This window comes from Platichthys flesus, chromosome 12 (assembly GCF_949316205.1).
Source record: "Platichthys flesus chromosome 12, fPlaFle2.1, whole genome shotgun sequence".
Taxonomy (NCBI): Eukaryota; Metazoa; Chordata; class Actinopteri; order Pleuronectiformes; family Pleuronectidae; genus Platichthys; species Platichthys flesus.
In genome coordinates, this window is record NC_084956.1 from 6,158,672 (window position 1) to 6,176,921 (window position 18,250).

Consider the following 18,250-nt stretch of genomic DNA (forward strand, 5'->3'; position numbering starts at 1 on the left):
CTGATTTGCAGACCAGAGCTCTAATAACCAGTGTATATTCATCCTTCTCCCTCCCTTTTTTCCATTCCCATACACCACATGGAAGCTGTATTACAGAGAAATGCTTTCCCATGATGTTTGGCAGCCGATAGACATGCATCAAAATCAAATATTATTTTAAGGATCCACACGACATTTAAAAATAATTTTACATCTTTGAAATATAATCTCAAACAGGACACTAAGTTGATATATTCACATATTTGCGGTCAAAGGGCAAAGGTGCATTATTAAAAAAAAAAAAAGCACACTGAGGCAGACATTTGACTGGAAGTGTTTCTGCCACCTAATGGTGCTGTATCAGTATTGCAGTCTCTTGCCTTAATTTACCCATGCAGCTGTTTTGCAAATATTTCAGACAGATGTTATGCACCGAGTTTAAATTCTATTTCTTTAGTTCACTTGGCAATGACAGCGAATGTTGAGTCATTCATCCCCAGGGTGCAAAACACTCAGAGCAATGACTGTATACATTTGTAGCATGTAGACTTAGCTGTGAAGTTTGCCTGTCAATGAAGTCATGGCTGCTCGACGGCCAGCACCTGAGCTCCAAACCATCAGTCACTGCAGGGCATGGCCACATTACCTCATCCCCCTCGGAGCCATGACACAGGGTGACGTCTCTGCTGGGCTGAATGCACGCAGGTGCTAGACATCTGTAGCTCTATGTCTGACTTACATTATCTGAATATCAGTTTCATATTTCATCTTTGTCCAAGTGTTGCGTCATGACCATACGATCTGAGAGACTGAGCAAGCCTCCGGTTCAATTTGTTAATTTTGATGTTTCCCATCTGAAATAATAATATTCCTCTTTGATATCATGATATTCCAGCGCTTTAGAGAACAGATGTGGGTGACATAACTCTGACCCCTTGAAATGGATAAATACAGTGGGAGTTATTCTATTTTCTTTTGTGATATGGGGGAAGAAAAATTCAAAATACATCGAAAACATTTCAAATGGCTCCCAAGGGAAAGTACTACTCTTCTGTTTCTGAATTGAGACGAGCCATTTTCACACAAGTGTCCCAGCGCCCCCGTCTTTATGAAGACGTACACGCTGTGTGGCGGAGATGCTGTGATGTCCGTAAGGTCGAGTAATGGTAATTTCAATGTTGATACAGTTGGGAGCAATTTGCCCTGCAGATTTGGGATGTTTATAACACAACATTCATTCATTTGACACCATTTGGAAAATTACTGAAGTCTGCTACACGTCAGTGATGATGGAACTTCACAAAGCATTGAACTGCAGCCTTTTTTGGGCCCCCTGGAAACTGAATTTTTGCAGGGCATGTGTCAGTGAAGTTGTTTTCTTAATTCGCACGTGTTTTTTCTTTTTGCATGTGTTTTCTGTATTTGCAGTGCGTTGACCTCTCTCTGTCACTGTGTTAATCAGCTTTTTGTTGTTGATCAATGTTGAGCTGATTTTCTATTCTACTCCTGGATCAACTGATTATCTCCACATTTCTTTTGTATTTTTAATTGTTTGGTTTATTTTCAGCAAACAGTGAGAGATGCCCAGGCAACAGGCAGGCCACACCTCTGAAGTGCATTAGATTGTTTTACTTTTAAACTATTACTATAATACAAAAAATGTAATCATGCAAGTCATATTTTTTAAAGCAGAAGCCATGACATGTTTGTCACATGTGTTGTTAAAGTTATTCGAACGTAAAACTGAGATAAATATTAACGTGATCCTCCAGTGCCCCCTGTCGTTTATTATGGCTTCAGCCTTCAACCAATCAGAGAAGCGGTTGCTGACGGCGTTTCAGCGCAGAGGAAACTATCTCCGCCGCTGATTGGTCGCCTCACTCGCACTACACAGGGGTCTTACCAGGGAGCGAGGAGGGAGGGATATTTTAATGGCCGACGGCTGCACTACAAAACGCAAAACGTCCGGATTATCCGCTGTGTTTGGACTTTAGTGGCCACTGCTAGGTGCCGTCTGCGTTTCTTTGGTGACACACGTCGCCGGGGGGATATATCTGGTCCACGGGCGTGTTTCTTTGGGTTGTTTCCACAGCGTTTCACGGACTTTACCCGCTTGATTCGTGCGGCGGGCCTAGCCGGCTGGCTAACAAACAAGCGGACTGTTCGCCTGTCACCGGAGTTTAAAGGTACGAGTTGTGTGCTTCTGCATCTTTCACGCGCCCCGACAATAACAGACAATAACCCTATAAATTCACCTGCACTTTAACACCGCATTTCCAAAAGGCTGGGTTTTACCGAGATTTCACAGCTTTGCGGGGCTAGCGTTAGCATAGTAAGTTAGCCGTGTTGAAGCTAACGGCTAAGTTTATGGTAACTTTACAAGCTTGCAGCAGGCCTGGGGAAGAGTTTACACACGCAGCTGAGCTTAGCTCCCCCCCACGCCAGGGTATTAGTCGCGTAATTAAACAGGTTTAACTTTATTAAAGTTAATCTAAGTGGCCCTAGCTTCCTGTTATGTTGCGCAGATACGACGAATCATTCCTTATCTGCAAAGCTACGCTGCTTGAGCTAACCATGCTAAACAGGAGTTGACTCGGAAGCTAACGTCACGTTAAGTAGCCTCATTTTGCCATTATGAAAACACTCGTTTTAAAACGTGGCTCAAACGTGACGCTGTATGTATATCAACATTTTTATTAAATCAACTGTCACACACATTTACATACACTGGCTGAGCTATTTGTTGATGTTTCTGCATTCTTTTACAGGGAATATGTAACATAAACTATCCAACATGACATCCAGATTCGGTAAAACATACAACCGCAAGGGAGGAGAGGCCAATTCTAAATTTGAAGAGGTCTTCTCCAATAAGAGGTCCACTCTGACCACCAAATGGGGAGACACCACCTACAAGGCTAAGCTGGGAGCCAAAAGGCCTCTGTTAAAATCGGACGCCTCAGAGCTTCTTAAGAGACCCCGGGTTGAAGACAGTGACAGTGAAGACGACCCATTCGGGTTTGACAGCGATGATGAGTCCAAGACTGTGACCTCTCAGAGCCAGCCCCAGGTGAAAGTCAACGAAGGGGATGTGTCCAAGACGACTGCAGTGCAGGGCAGTGGGGCGGCTGCTGTTGTGACTTCTGCACAGGGCTCTGCAAGCTCAGCAGCCTCGTTCACAAGTATGTAATCAATGTGTCAACCCAGCAAATGTATTCACACTTAAAAGTCTGCTCTGTTTGTTGCATATCGTTTTTTTCATCATTCATTGCAGTTTCTGCCTCCCATTTAGTTGCGATGTCAGTTTTTTTATGTAACCATCTGTAAATGTCTTCTTCTTTCATAGGCAAGCAAACGCTTGAAGTAAAGGCTGTGAAAAATGCCCAGTCCCGGTTTAAAAGCACACCAGAGAGCAACCAGAAACTTGCATGTGCAGCCTCTTTTTCAAACGCAGTCCCTTCTGATCAGAAATTCTCAGCATCCCAGAGGCCCATCTCTTCCTCTCCCAATGTAGGCACCTACCTTAAACAGTCCAGTGGTGGCAGAGACTTTCAAATGTCTTCCCCCTATGATGAGCTGCCATCAGAAGATATGAGAAGTGCTGAGCCGGAACCACCCATACAGCCTCCACCACAACCTGTGGACAACATCCCCCCATCCCCTTTCACCCTTAGGGCCTCTAACCCCAAGAAATACCAGCGGCCTAACAAGCTAAACAAAACAGCCTCTGAACCTGCTGAAAACAACGATAAGCCCAGTGAAACTGCGAGTGCCCAAGTCAAACCCAACAGTGTCCTTCCTGCTGGTGCAAGTAGTACTGCTAGTGGTACTAAACCAGCAGCCAAGCCTCCAGGCAGAGGCGGTGGGAGGGTACGGGATTATACAGTTCTGCACCCTTCCTGTCTATCCGTGTGCAACGTCACCATCCAGGACTCAATTGAGCGAGGTGGCGATGAATTGGTCACTCCAGCTGCACCTGCTGAAGACGTGGGCCAGATGAAGAAGAAGTCTGAAGCTCCACCACCAAAAACTATCAGGTTATCTTTTGCATTTCTTCGTGTCTCAACCGACTGCATATTGGACATCACAAAGTTGCATTCAAAACCCTTCATACATAGTTTGCTGTTTTTCTTTGAATTCGTGGGAATGGTTGATAGCAGGGTTTTCTTTTCAGTTATAACACAGGGAGGTGCCTCTTCAGCCTAGGTGTTGACAGCTTCTTAGCCGCCTGACCTCTCCTATCCAATCCTCTCTTTTTTTTTTACAGAGGGTGGGGTCCAGCTCGAAACGTTTCACACACACAGCAGAGCAAAGAGGCTTTGTTCTTGCTTTGACAGAAGCTGTCTGTATGTTAACATTCATGACAGCACTGACACTGACTAATGTCTGTCTACATCATCTTTAAAGTTAATTTGAGGTCAGGAATATAAAAAATGTGGCATCAATTATTGTATTGACATTTTTTTCCAATATAATATTTAGTTTTTATAGTGGGTTACAGTTGGTGTTCTAAAAACAATATTTAGATATATTTTATTTTACAATTAAACGGTTATAGATTCACACTCCTAGAACCTTGGTGGTTGAAACAAAGACCCCAAACGCTCTGAAAACTCAGGGAAACTCCTGGATAATGGGGGACAAACAGCATTAATACCATCACATTCATTCTCTGACATTCCATGATATCGTTGATTTTTTTTTTTCAAGCTTACTGAAATGTGATGTCCTTTTGGATCATTCAAGATTTTGCATGAATAAAGTATTCAGTTTCCAGCACCATGCATTAGGAATTAAATGAACCGCTACACCCACCAGTGAGACAATTTAAGCAGTAGAGACGTATTTTCAATACCAACCCTCACTGTATCTACACAGGTTCCGACCCACTCAGACAAAGACGAGGAAGACCAAGGCTGAGTCCAAGCTAGAGTTCTTTGGCTTTGAGGACAAAGAGGACCCAGAGGGTGAGGACGGCTCTGATGCCGCCATGGCAGGCAAGAGTAACTACAAGATCAAATACTTCGGCTTCGATGACCTGAGTGAGAGTGACAGTGATGACGAGAGCTCTCAGGCAAAAGAGAAGAAAGCCAAGAAGGCGGCTGCAGCCCTGGCCGCTCTATGCTCCAGTGTGGACAGCCCTCATACCAGTGACTCTCAGGACAGCCAGGCCAGCAGCAACACAGGTGGGCAGGCCTATGTCAAAGGAGTTTTTAAATCAGAATTGGCGATGCTGTGATTGAGATTTATAGTACAAGTTTTTTTTCTTCTACTTGGAGATTTGAGATTACCCAGATAACCCATTTGGTTTCTCCCAACAGATAATTTGGAATATGATGAATCCAGTTCTGGAGGACCTGAGGGGCAGAAAGGACGCTCGGGGAAGCAGGGTGACAAATCCAAGGATGCTGGATTCAAAAAAATCTTCAGTGGACCCAAAAAGGTATATGAGCTTGCTAGAAACTTTCTGATGGTCTGCCTGCTTTCAGTCAAAAGTAATTTTTGCCCTTTGTTATGCACCAATTCCTTTGAGGAATAATTGCCAATTAGATTTTTTGCAATTGCTCCCTCAGACTGAGCAGGCATGAATCTCTTAACCTATTGAAATTAACTCAGGTTTAACAGCAGTCTCTGATCAATATAACTGGGTCAAGGTGTGTTATCTAACCTGCCTTCACGACCCTCCTTCCGACCAGGATTGAACTCTGCGTCTATTATTGATGGTTAAATGATAATTACGTAACAGAGTACCCAGCTTGTCTAAAAATAGAGATAATGGGAGAGAGCAGAGAAGTAGGCTAGAACAGCTGAATTGAAACCTACATTTATTTGGATGTCATTTAGTGTAATCCAACTCTGCGTCAGCAGTAATGCATACTAAAACCACTGTTGCATACTTGGGTCTCTGAACACTGATGCCAAGGGATTAATCTGTGACAGCAGCCTCACATGAAAGGGGTGAATGTGTGTTCAGTATCATGCAATGTATGGTCTTATTATTGAGGGGGATCTGAACATTATAGCTTGTTCAGTCCAATATTTACCAGAATAACTCTGCTTTGATTTGTGCTACATTATGTAATGCCTACATTTGCTCTGTTTGTCTGAATCATGTTTTGTTGTGGCTTTGGGTTATTTGTGAACTGTCTTCCTAATCCTGTGTGTTTAGTGCTTCTGTCATCAACCAAACTCCAAACATTGTCTTTGTGATATATAATTGAGTTGCACAATGTGTCGTTTTCAGGAAATGTTTTGTGTGCTTGGGGACTGTTCTGCTTCACACTTGGGCTGCTGTTGTCTTAGTCTATCATCATGAGTGTACTATGCAATATTTATCTGTTCAGTTGCACTAATTCACAACAATAACTTCGGTTAGGGTTGCCAGAATGATTCATAGAGATTAATATGGACTTGTCACTTAAGTCTTTTTATTTTTTAAGGTGTCAAAAGACTAAAATCTTAAGACAACAAAAGTATCATTATTCTTTCAAGCGAGGAGCAAAATATAGAACAGTCACTGCATCTACTAGTTTCATATCTCAGCAACAACACAAAACCAAAGCCCAAACTTTCTGGAGGTTTATTTTGCTTAATTATAAGCAAACTTTTGGGAAATGAAGATTCATATTTTTTTTTACACAATTCAAATTAAACTGATATAATTCATTATACTGTCATTTTTATATTGAGGATAGTATTCTCTTAAGAATTATTGAGCTACGTAAAACTTATTTAATAGGATGTGAGGTCACAGGGTCCCCCCCCAATTAAGTTAAAACCATGGTAGCTGATATCGGCATTAATTACCATCTTATAGACATGGAATTTATGTTACATAAGTTTCCCAAATGTTCAAATCAGTGCTCCAAATTGTATTGGATCTGTGATGATGCAGTTAAAAAGTGGTGATTTCACCCAGAGACCCTTTTATCCTATTGGTGCTTTAGCCTTAGGTGTCAGAAGAGTCTTACCATAATTATGTTTAAACATAAGTACACTACTTGAATGTGCATGAAACAAATATGTCGAGCATTTAACTAATCTTTTCAATTTTTGTCTCAGTCACCTGCTAAGGCCGTGTACAACGCTCGCCACTGGAACCAACCGGAACCTGAGGAGATTCCAGTGCCTCCACTCTCTCGAGCTCAAACTGCTCCAGTAAGATATTATTTGCTTTGTGGTGTTAATGTAATATAAACACAATATATATATATATATATATATATATTGATGTCATTTAATGAAATTATAGTTGTTAGAGATAACTTAATCACAGTCTGGCAACTACGATTTAAATGTTGTTAACTTTAGACGAACGCATCTGACGTCTGTTAACAACACGTATCAAGGACTTGGGTGCTTAACAGAGTGTTCAGCTGAAGTAAATCTTCCAGACATGTCATTAAACAGATTTTGTGGCTTTGGTATGAGCTCTATTTCTCCGCCTCTTTTCCTACTTAGGCCATTTTATCAAGCAGCAGCAAAGACAGCAACTCCAATAAAGATGACGGCCTATTCAAAGCCCCTCCACCTCCGCCCAAAGTCATTAAGTCAGAGACCCTGCCCACACGACTCAACCAGGATATTGTCACGGCGCTCAAATGCAGGAAGGAGCACAAGGAGGTGAGTGTTGGGAACATTGTGGTATATTTAGATTTCCTATGCGGAGGAACATCTTTTGTGGTTAAGTTGTTATTTGTGTTCACCTCATTTGTTTGCATAATGCAAAGAATTAAGCTGCATATTTATGATTTACACAAGCTGCTTTAATATTTTAATGCATTTATTTGAACCCCAGTGTGGGCTGGAGGTGGCAGTGAAAACTGTTGCTGTTAATTTAAACTCCCCTACAGCTAGGGTAATTTACAGATGGGCTCATCAGCCGCAGATCAATCTGTTTGCCGTAGATCCCCGAGAGGTAAAATGGCTTCAGCTAAGCTGTCACCAAACACTAGGGGTGTCTTAAGATGAGGTCCTCCCTCCTGTGTCATGCTGAGCACACACACAGCATGACTGTTGCTATTGGTAAACACACTGAGTCTACTGCTGATCAGGCCCCAACTCCCCATGCTGAGCAGATTGATCATGGGTATTAGCACAGTCAGCTCTTGTTGCTAATGGAACCAGTAGAGAGGAATTTAACAATAGGATTTCTCTCAGTGGGGTAATGTATGTTTGTTTGTGTGTTGATTATATCTCCAAAGAAATGCACTACTTCCCAATTAACTGTAATTAACTCCATTCCTCCTCCATCAGCTGTACACGGTGGTGCAGCACGTGAAGCACTTCAACGATGTGGTGGAGTTCGGAGAGAACCAAGAGTTCACAGATGACTTTGAGTACCTGGAGACAGGACTGAAGAGCATTCAGCCCCTCAACACAAGATGCCTTAGGTCAGTCAACATTTCTGCTACTTTCTTTGTGGCATTTTCACATCGGGGCACTCAGATGCCATAAGTGTCTGACATTTTTTTCCTCCAGTGGTACGTTGTTGATACTGATTTCTACTAGTAAGAAATATCTCATCAAATTGAATAAATACTAGAGTTTTTCTCCTAACAGTTGTTTAAGATACAACTATTTATAAACCAATTGGAGGAACAGTTGATCAGAGTTTTAAAATGTTTGTGCAACTGTCCCTAATTAACGTTAACGGAATGATTACCATGCTATCAGCGACAGGAGGCAGCAATACAAAGTAATGAATAACCAGATTCTTTCCAGAATTCAGATGCAGTATAACATTGACAGAAACAGATTATGATAAAGAATTCTCTTGTGGTGTAGTTCGTGTTTTGATTTTTATTATCTCAAAATAACACGAAAAATGAATTAAATGATATATAAAGTAAACAAAATAATGCACTGAATAAATACCTATATTTTTGCCTTATTCTTCTCTGTTGAATTGTTGATAAAGTTGAGGTAATATGCCAGGATAAAATTTGTTGTTCTGTAGAATTTGTATTGTTGAAATTGAATCTGCTCACGAGAGACAACCTTGGCTTCAGAAAACGCTGCAGGGAGTCCAGCCTTCCTTGGAATGTTTTTCAGGCTTTAGCTGTGAAGAGAGAACAGGGTGAACAGTTTTGACAGGGTAGAAATACACAACGGCCCACGTTGATGACAGGAATCGGAAATAGTGATGGGGATTTAAAAGTGGGCTGCTCCACATGATTCCATCATTCCTCATCGTTTTTAGACTGAAAAATATTTCACCCACCAGATGTACAATCCTTCATTTATTCCTCCCTCTCTGTCCCTGCTGCAGTGTAATCAGCCTGGCCACGAGGTGTGCCCTGCCCGGTTTCAGGATGCACCTGCGAGCCAGAGGAAAAGTGGCAACGGTTTTCAATATGATCAGTGATTCACCACAACACCCGGTCAGTAAAACTCTTTTCTGTGACCTGATTTTCCAGTTAAACTAAGTCTCTCTGAAATACATCAGCACTGTTTCTGTTATGTTTTTTTTAAGGTTTTTAATAATTACCGCTCTTATGTTTTTACCGTGTGATAGACACTTTGTCTGACCTCAGTATGTGCTGCACCACTTTGTTAAAGTCTGTCTCTGTTGTTCCACCAGAATCTCGCTCTGTGCACAGCTTCCCTGATGTATATTCTGAGTCGGGATCGTCTTAACATGGATCTGGACAGGGCGTGTCTGGAGCTCATGATCAAGCTGCTGGAGATGGACCACGACTTCTCAGGCCACCAGGATCAGCTCACAGAGAAGGAGGTCGCCAAGGTCAAGGAGAAGATCAGGAAGTTGTGCGAGACTGTGCACAATAAGCATCTTGACCTTGAAAACATAACGGTTTGTTGTCCTTAGTAGCTCATAAGAAAAAGCTTAACCTCTGGGTTGTAAGCTATTCACTTTCTCTGATTTTGTCCAAAAGTATAATTCCAAATAAAGAGGTAGTTGCAAAGATACAGTAAGTGTAATGCAATGTTGTTCTTTCGTAGACTGGCCACCTTGCCATGGAGACGCTGCTCTCTCTAACCTCGAAGAGAGCTGGGGATTGGTTCAAAGAAGAGCTGCGGCTGCTGGGAGGTTTGGATCATATTGTAGACAAAGGTACGTGTGTGTGTGTGAGATGCAATGTTAATGTGGCCTTTTCCTCTATACCAGTGTGTATGTGCAAATGTGTTTTCCAAGGTTGAGTGTCAAAGCTGTTGACTTTGAAGTGGCTGCCAGCATGTGTAATAGTCGTGTGTGTTGTTGTGTTGTGGTGCTGCAGTTAAAGAGTGCGTGCAGAACCTGAGCCAAGAGGACGACAAGGAGAACCTCGTGGCGTCTTTGTGGGGTGCTGAGAGGTGTCTGAGAGTGCTTGAAAGTGTAAGTACTGCTGGTTTAATCTGTCAAACTGGGTTCTCCATTGCTCCAAAGTCTTATAAGAGTGAGACTCGAGGACATGGGTAATTTAGCACTGAGAGCCTTGAATTGGCTGGTAGCTTTTATTTTTCACTGATAAAAGGCTGTTTAAAAAGCTGATTGTCTTTTATCAACTGGATCTCACTTAAAATGTCATCGATCAAAAGTCTGAGGCAAACACGCGAGTGTCACCCCTCACTTTTGTATTCTTGACCTGTTTTCAAACATGTCAATATTCTTTCTCCGGTATTGATTATATTTCTCTTTCGTCCTCTGCCGACAGGTGACAGTTCAGAACCCAGAAAACCAGGGTTACTTGATTGCCTACAAAGAATCGCAGCTCATTGTCTCCTCTGCCAGGTGAGCACTACTAGATACAGCTCGGGGCTGTTATTGACTGGACATATAATGAGGCACTTTCTATTTCAGTTCAGTCGGGCTACCTTTGTGCTTTTTGTTTCACTATTCTACCCGCCATATTCCACTGTGTCCTTATGGAGCTGTTGCTATAACTGAGACCTGTTAAATAAAACATAACACCTTATGAAGCAAAGGAGTAATTAGTGTAGCATAGACTGTAGGTGAAAGAAAATGAAATTAATTATTAAGTAATTGTTACTGTTGGAGCCCATAACGATTTCCAAGTAGTCTTAATGGGCATTATAGGTAAAATTAGATCTTATTTTTAACCACTGATTAAACTTGGATTAATATTGCAGTAGTCGGGTTGAAAAGCCGACAGAACCTCCCCCTCCTTAACCCTTGTGCTTGTTTTCTTGGAAACATTTGTCATTTCTGCTTGTTTAATTCCTCTCAACAATTTTGTATTGCCTTTTTAGAGCTCTGCGGTACTGTGAGGATATGATCCAGCGCTACAGCCGGGCATTGAACAACAGCTCCCTGTCATCGTCGGGTGCAACGCTGCCTCACTGCAGCTTCAGTAACGTCGGCAAGGCGGTGGAGGACTGTATGAGAGCTATCATAGGAGTGCTGCTCAACCTCACCCATGACAATGGTATTCTCATTTACAACCTTACAGTGTTTCCACTTGCTCATATTTGCCTTTGTCTGTGCTAGTTTATGCCTGAAATTCCTGGAGTGTAACAACCAGTAAATAATTCAGCAATGATGGAGCCTATCAGCTGTTGCCTGGCAAAGAATTAGCCTCTGGGGACAATAGCAAATATTCTGGGGCTTCCAGTGTAGACGGTGGACATTCAGGCCAAGACTGTCTTCCATTTGCAGAGACTGTTTACAGTCTGAGTTTAAACGAGTTGAACGTTTGTCCACACAAAACACAAACCAACTCTTTGTGTAGGTGTTTTTGGTCCAGAAGAGCTTTTGGTTAATCTCTATTAACAGCTATTATCAAATGAATACAGATAAATTAAACAGCAGATGGCCGATGCATTACAGTCAATATGTTCTTCCTCTTTTGCGCTCCACATGGACTGGTTACCTGCGGGCCCTATAGTTTCTTTGACTGCATACATTTTCATAGTATGACAACATCTAAAGTCTTATTAATGTTATTTAATCATGGAGCCTTTAACTATATCACTCAAACCTAGTTGCTTTACCTCTAGTTTGCCATGCAATTTAATATTCAGGGGCCTCACAGGGGATAATGATGGTTAATATCTGCAGTAGTTATTAATGATGTTATTCTTGTTTTCAGAGTGGGGCAGCACTAAAACAGGTGAGCAGGAGCTACTCCTTGTAACTGCTCTGAATTGCGTTGTCCGAGTCCCACGTTACATCCCCCAGGAGCAGCGCTTTGATATACGAGTACTGGTTAGTTCAACTTTTTAGTACATAACAACGCTGCATTATTATCGATGCTGTGCTAACCTGTATAAGCTTTGAGTTAGTTTGTACCTGCATATGTCTTATTTGTGTATTCTGTTTTCTTCACCAGGGACTGGGTCTACTTATAAACCTTGTGGAGTACAGCTCCAGAAACCGCCACGGCCTGGTGGACATGGAGTACATCGTGGACGACACCTGTTTGGAGGACAGCCTGATGCTACCTGCTGACTCAACGCAATCAGACACAGCAGCAGAGTCAACGCCGCCGAGCACAGCTGAGTCTCAGGCAGCCGAGGCTGAAGAGCCCAGCCCCTCTGGTGCTCTAGCTGCTCTAGTGAAAGTAGGTTTTTTGTCAGGACTCTTCAATAAGTATCACAGCAGTCATTGTGATCGTTTTTTGTCCTGGCTCTCTCCAGGAGAGATTTTCATGATTTCTTTTGAAGTAAGACTGTGAGCAGCAACATCAAGTGATGAACAGCCCTGATGAAAATCAGTGTAGTGTGTAAACTGGTGTTTCACCTGCTTTTGTCAGGGAGATAGTTCAGGCACTTTTCTGTCAAAGTGATTCATGTGAAGGATGATATACTGAAGGATGCTATCTTCTCAGATTCAAATGAATCTGAGAAGATTCATCAAATGATTTGATCTGAGAAGATTCATTTCTCAGTGCAGACGATCCCTCAATGTTTGTTTGGAGTTGACATTTGTTTATTTCTCTAATTGCTAGCACTTCCTGGAGAGAGAGCGCGCCGCCATCCTGGCCGAATCCAAGACTGACGACTTGATCTGTGAGGCACCCAAGCCAGCACTGGACAAAAGCGGAGAGTGGCAGGAGACGTCGGGAGAGATCCAGTGGGTGGCGTCCGAGACCAACGAGGCCAACGACAGCGAACCCGAGAAGAAAGAGGAGGAGGATGAAGAGTTGGACCTAAATAAAGGTGTGTGTTGAAGATGTCTCATGCCTGAGACCTCTCACTTCTTAACACACTGAATCCTGATAAGGGAGAAATATAAACTCCTCACAGGATGTTTCCAGACAATGTTTGTTTCTATTCAGCGGCTCCTGCTATGAGTCTGAAACCCTCCTCTCCAAAACAGCAGTGTGTGTGTCTGTAATAGTGAAGCTGTTTCTTTCTCGTTTGTTTTTGTTGTAGCTCTGCAGCATGCAGGCAAGCATATGGAGGACAGCATCGCTGCCTCCTACACCGCTCTGCTGCTGGGCTGTCTGTGCCAGGGCAGCCAGGTGAGTAAATCAGACAGGATCGCAAACATACATGATACGACTGGAGATTGTTTCCTACTCGAAAATATTCATATGATCATTCCACCCACCTCTCTGTCCCTCCCAGGTAAACGTGACTACTGTGAGAAAGCATCTACCTAAAGGGGATTTCTCCATAATGACAGAAATGCTGAAGAAATTCTTGAGTTTCATGAACCTCACTGTGAGTATGGTTGTCAAGAGATGCTTTGTGTCATCAATGATGCACAATGATGTCGACACTGTTGAGATTAATTATAGTGTTAGGGTCTGCGAGCGTGTAGAAACTGAGCAGGAGATGGTTGAGCAGCAAGCAATCATCAGATCAATCCTCGAAAAAAGATGAGCTATACATTTCAGGTGATAAAAATACTTCCTCTCTGGGAGGTATTTTTTTGTAAACGCCTTGAGTTGTTGATGCAATCCTAAGCTCCAGGCACATTTTTATTGAAGTTACCAAAAGCCATTTAATTGGGCCCATTGAGCCCATTTCTTGTGCTGTGGTGTGACTGGGATCAAATAAACACTTTTGATGACCTGTGTTTCTGCCCAATTCTGCAATCCCCTCTTAACTTTAAATAATTGCAGCTTTTGCACTATGGACCTCCTTCCTGAGAAAATACTAGAATACAGATAAAAAGGAAAGCTTTTATTTCTGTTGATCTCGTTAACAAAGAGTTTGAAAATGCATAAGGTCTGAATTGGTTTTGGAGCCGATAGATGTGACCAACGTATATTTAAAAGCTCTCTCGATCTTTTCCATCTAAAATGTCCGAGCTGCTCAGAAATCACTTGCACTCAACTGGCACTTTGCTTTTTATTCAAGGCCGTGGCAGTAATACGCCGCCATTATAATACAAAATGTCATCATTAAATCCATTCAATGGGATTCGTGTGCACCCAAGCTGCATAACTGTTCACAACAAGTAGTAATGTGGAGGATAATTACAAAATATTTCAAGCACTAACATGAAACTGAACAGTTACAGATGTGCGCATTTAGCCTCAGTCTCATTCTGTCAGAAAGGAAGACGTGAACCATGGATTTCTTTTCTCCGAGTTTCACATGTTGTCCCCCTCACACTTTTCTTATTTTGCACACAGTGTGAAATAGGCTCCACGGGACAGAAGTCCATCTCGCGGGTCATTGACTACCTGGAGAACTGTTAACAGACAGCCAGTCAGCGGACTCACTCTGCGACTGCACATCAGAGGGATCCCAGGCTGTCCTGTTACCCTCCCCCCGCCCGCCTGACAGGAGAACAACAGGTCATTGGAGTCTCCGCAGCATTTCCAAGACTTCACCTGATCTGCCAGTGTCGTGATCACACTGAATTCTCACCGCTTACGGCGCACTCTGCCGTGCATTCTCATCACACACACACGAAAGTTTCTCTTCCTCTCTGAACCAAAGCCCTGCGTAGCCGACAGTCGGTCACGCAGATTCCTTCCGTTCCGCTCCACTCACGCCGCCGTTAGAGTCAGATCAACTTGAAAAGGTTCAGGACTCGCCCTCAGGTAACTGGGAACCAGGCTTCTGAATACTCCGTGGAATGTCAGACGTCAAGAAGAACTCGGAGCAGTCGGCGTCTCGAAACGTCCCCTCCGACGTTCAAGTCTCAATTCTCAGTCGCTTAGCAGGAGTTTGAACCTCTGAATCAAATTTTATGGATCATTACATTTTAATCTCTGCTTATCCATGTTGAAGCCAAGGGTGAAATCATTGATTAGCATGAAAAACAATCATTTTCATGGATGTTAGGACGACGTCTCCATTTGTTAACCTGTGGGGAATGGTTCCGAATGCATACATCCATTTTAACCTACGTGTTTGCAGTTGGTTTGAATGTTGAAGGGAAAGAATATTTTTAAGCTTTGATTTGTTTAGTTTTTTTTATCTTCTCATTGTGCCCATTAACTTTGTAAACTGTGTGAGTTAGCAAATCTGATTGGTGTTCGCTGATGTGTTTTTAGATGTTTTTCTTTTTTCCCTTAAGGGCATATTATTTCTTTCACCCAAATTATGAATCATTTTTTAAAGAAATCAGATCTGCCGTGAGGTGTCAGCTCGGATAGGAGGTTCTTTTTTTCAGCGATAATGGCGTCTAGAAATTACACCCTTATGAATTTTTTTTTTTTTTTTTTTACCATTCCTGTTTAGACCATTTGAATTTAAATTAATTCAACAAGATGTTTTTAACCTCACGAGTATAACAGACAGGATGAATTCTCTGATGAAATTGAAGGTTGTGCTTCCTTTTGAATGAAGTTAATGTTTTCTAAACGTATTTAATTTAAAGCTTTCTCCTACTCCTGTAAATTGAAATCCACCGTGTGAAATGCCATTCATGTCTAAACTTTCACACCTTTTTATTATAATTTTACCCAATGTGACTCAGCTCAGTGGTTGGAAAGAAAAACGGATTTATCCGAAACATGAAATTTCAACTAAATCGTTTTGCTTTATTGAAATTGGAAAATTCATGTACATCATTGTGGGGAGGGGGGGTGTTTCCTTATGTGATGGTTTTATTTTTCTGTCCAGCCACATGTAGCTTGATGTTCTTTAATCTCATTGTATCATCATGTGTCTGCATTAAGACGACACACATTAAGCTCCCACTTATTTATTCTCATGTGTTGTCATGTTCCCTGTGGTGATGCAGCCGAACCCTTCTGAAAAGCCTCCGTCTTGTACTGCTCACATGTACGATCACTGATTTGAATGACAGCCATACCTGTGTGCGCAGATTAGGTTCCTCTGGTTTGTAGGGCTACAGTGAACACAGCCGTGTTTATTACTTTGCAAATTCTGGTCTGAATGTAAATACGACTGTACATAGCGGTTAATGGACATTTAAAAATGCTTAGACTACTTTTTTCCCTGGAGCTGATATTTTTATTTTATACAATATTTCTGAGTTGTCATTTGGAAAAACAAAAAATTGCAGGATGAGACAAAAAAAAAAGAGTTTGTACTGTTTCAAGGACCTTTGTCTTTGGTTAAATGTAAATAGTTGTATCTCAAAATGAAAAAGAAGTTGCTACTTTCAATATACTCCCTGTGTTTTCTTCCTTGAACTGTCTGGCGCACCAGGAATGTTCTTTCATTTCCAGAGCTGTGGGAGGTGAACACTACCAAGCCCAAGTGGTGTTCATTATACTTTTGGTATTCGTGCGCGTAGCAGGAGCTGAATGCTTAACTTTCTATTCTAGCTGTGTGTGTGTGTGTACGTGCACAGTTTTGATCCCTGACACACTGGCTGAGGTGAGAGTCCAAAGCGTGGCCGGTGTATTTAACGGCACTCAGCAGTGACACTTTGTTTGACACGGCTACTCAGCTTGACCGACTGATGCGTAATGGAAACAAAAGATTCTTGTTGCGTCCGCCATCCCAGAGTCAGACTAACAAATAGCTAGGGGGGGGGAAGGAAGGGAATGGGGAATGTGGTGTAATACTCTCATGCAACCCAGGCTTCTACGCAGGCGGCGGTTGTGTAGAGTGACACCAGGTGTGTGGGGGGGGGGGGGATGCAGGCCTTTTCATTTGTCATGCATTTAAAGGAGGCGGCAGCCCGATTAGTGTACAGTGCACATATAGCGTCTGATTCCATCTTGTTGCCTGATGTACAAACCTGAGAGGTGGCGCAGATCTACACTCCAAACAGCAGGAGTCTTGTATGTAGATGACAGACACCTCTGCCTTTCATGCACAGCTATACATTATACATGACGGACCTCGCTATGCCGTCAAAGGCAGCGATGATCAGTGGCGGGGGGGGGGTAGATGAGAGTAAACACGAGCGGGAGAAAAAGCAGTGTTTCCATAGGTTAATCAGATTGATAGGATGTCCTCCACCGAGAGAGAGATACTCTCGGGAGTGTGAGGGAGAAATGGATGCGGAGCACGGGGGGGATTAATGTTCCCCACCTGTCAATCAGCAGCCTCTCAGTGAAGCTGCTCAGCCTTAGGCGGAGAACTACAGCTGCATTTTACAGCTCCCCCAGCCTCTGTGCTTTCAACTCACTCCGTCTCTGGCTGTGTTTTCTTTTCCCCGGCCTCCCCTCATTGTCCCCCAGTCTCACCTCTCCCTGTGCACACGCTGAGTCTCCTTTTCACACAACACAGCTTCACTGGTGTTGTTGAGATTTACTCCAGCAAAATGGATCATTTAGCTCAATGTGACCGACTGTTGTTCTGACACACACACACACACTTGTTTGTTGTGAATGGAACGATGGTGTGATTGGTCCAGAGCTGCAATTAGGAATGTGTGTGTTTTATCTTCATCCTCCTGCTGTTTCCTCTGAATGTTAAAAAAGAAAAGGCTTAAATGCCACTAGGTGGTGTGAGCACTCAGCCTCTGACCACTTTGAAGTGCACATGCCTACACATGTTTTTGTGCACCGCCACACAACCACACACAGACACACACCCGAGTATCTCCTCATCAGTGGTGTTGCCTACTGATTCCCCCTCAAGCTCTAACAACTCGGCTGCCTTCAGAGAGATGAACACTCTTCTCGCTGATGCAGCCACACGCCCCGGAGAACGATGAAACATTTAGGAATAAGCTCAATAGTTACTTTGCTGACCATAGACGCCTGGATTCAGTAAATTTACAAAAATCGACTGGACACGCTGGGGGAAGTGGTTTACCACCTGCGCTCCAAGATATGAAACAGACGGGAACATGCTGAAGTGTTCGTGCCGCAAATCTACAAGCTCCCAGTGCTTTCTTTTTATTCATAGAACATCTTTTATAATATTTGTTGGAGAAATTTATTTCCTCAAGAATACACATGGTTGGAAGATGAAATTAAACATT

At 42.7% G+C, this 18,250-nt stretch overlaps 1 protein-coding gene across 1 annotated transcript; it reads left to right on the forward strand.

The window, feature by feature from the left end:
* The first annotated feature begins 1,906 nt into the window (after positions 1-1,906).
* wapla (WAPL cohesin release factor a) lies at positions 1,907-16,475 on the forward strand. The gene is made up of 20 exons (XM_062401033.1): positions 1,907-2,165; positions 2,748-3,161; positions 3,326-4,016; positions 4,858-5,165; positions 5,301-5,422; positions 7,042-7,137; positions 7,441-7,602; positions 8,236-8,372; positions 9,251-9,362; positions 9,563-9,793; positions 9,943-10,054; positions 10,218-10,315; positions 10,635-10,711; positions 11,191-11,366; positions 12,030-12,145; positions 12,270-12,500; positions 12,888-13,098; positions 13,315-13,403; positions 13,510-13,605; positions 14,526-16,475. Exons 2-20 carry the CDS (start codon positions 2,774-2,776, stop codon positions 14,589-14,591), a joined length of 3,519 nt encoding a protein of 1,172 aa, XP_062257017.1. The 5' UTR covers positions 1,907-2,165; positions 2,748-2,773; the 3' UTR covers positions 14,592-16,475.
* The last annotated feature ends 1,775 nt before the right edge of the window (positions 16,476-18,250 follow it).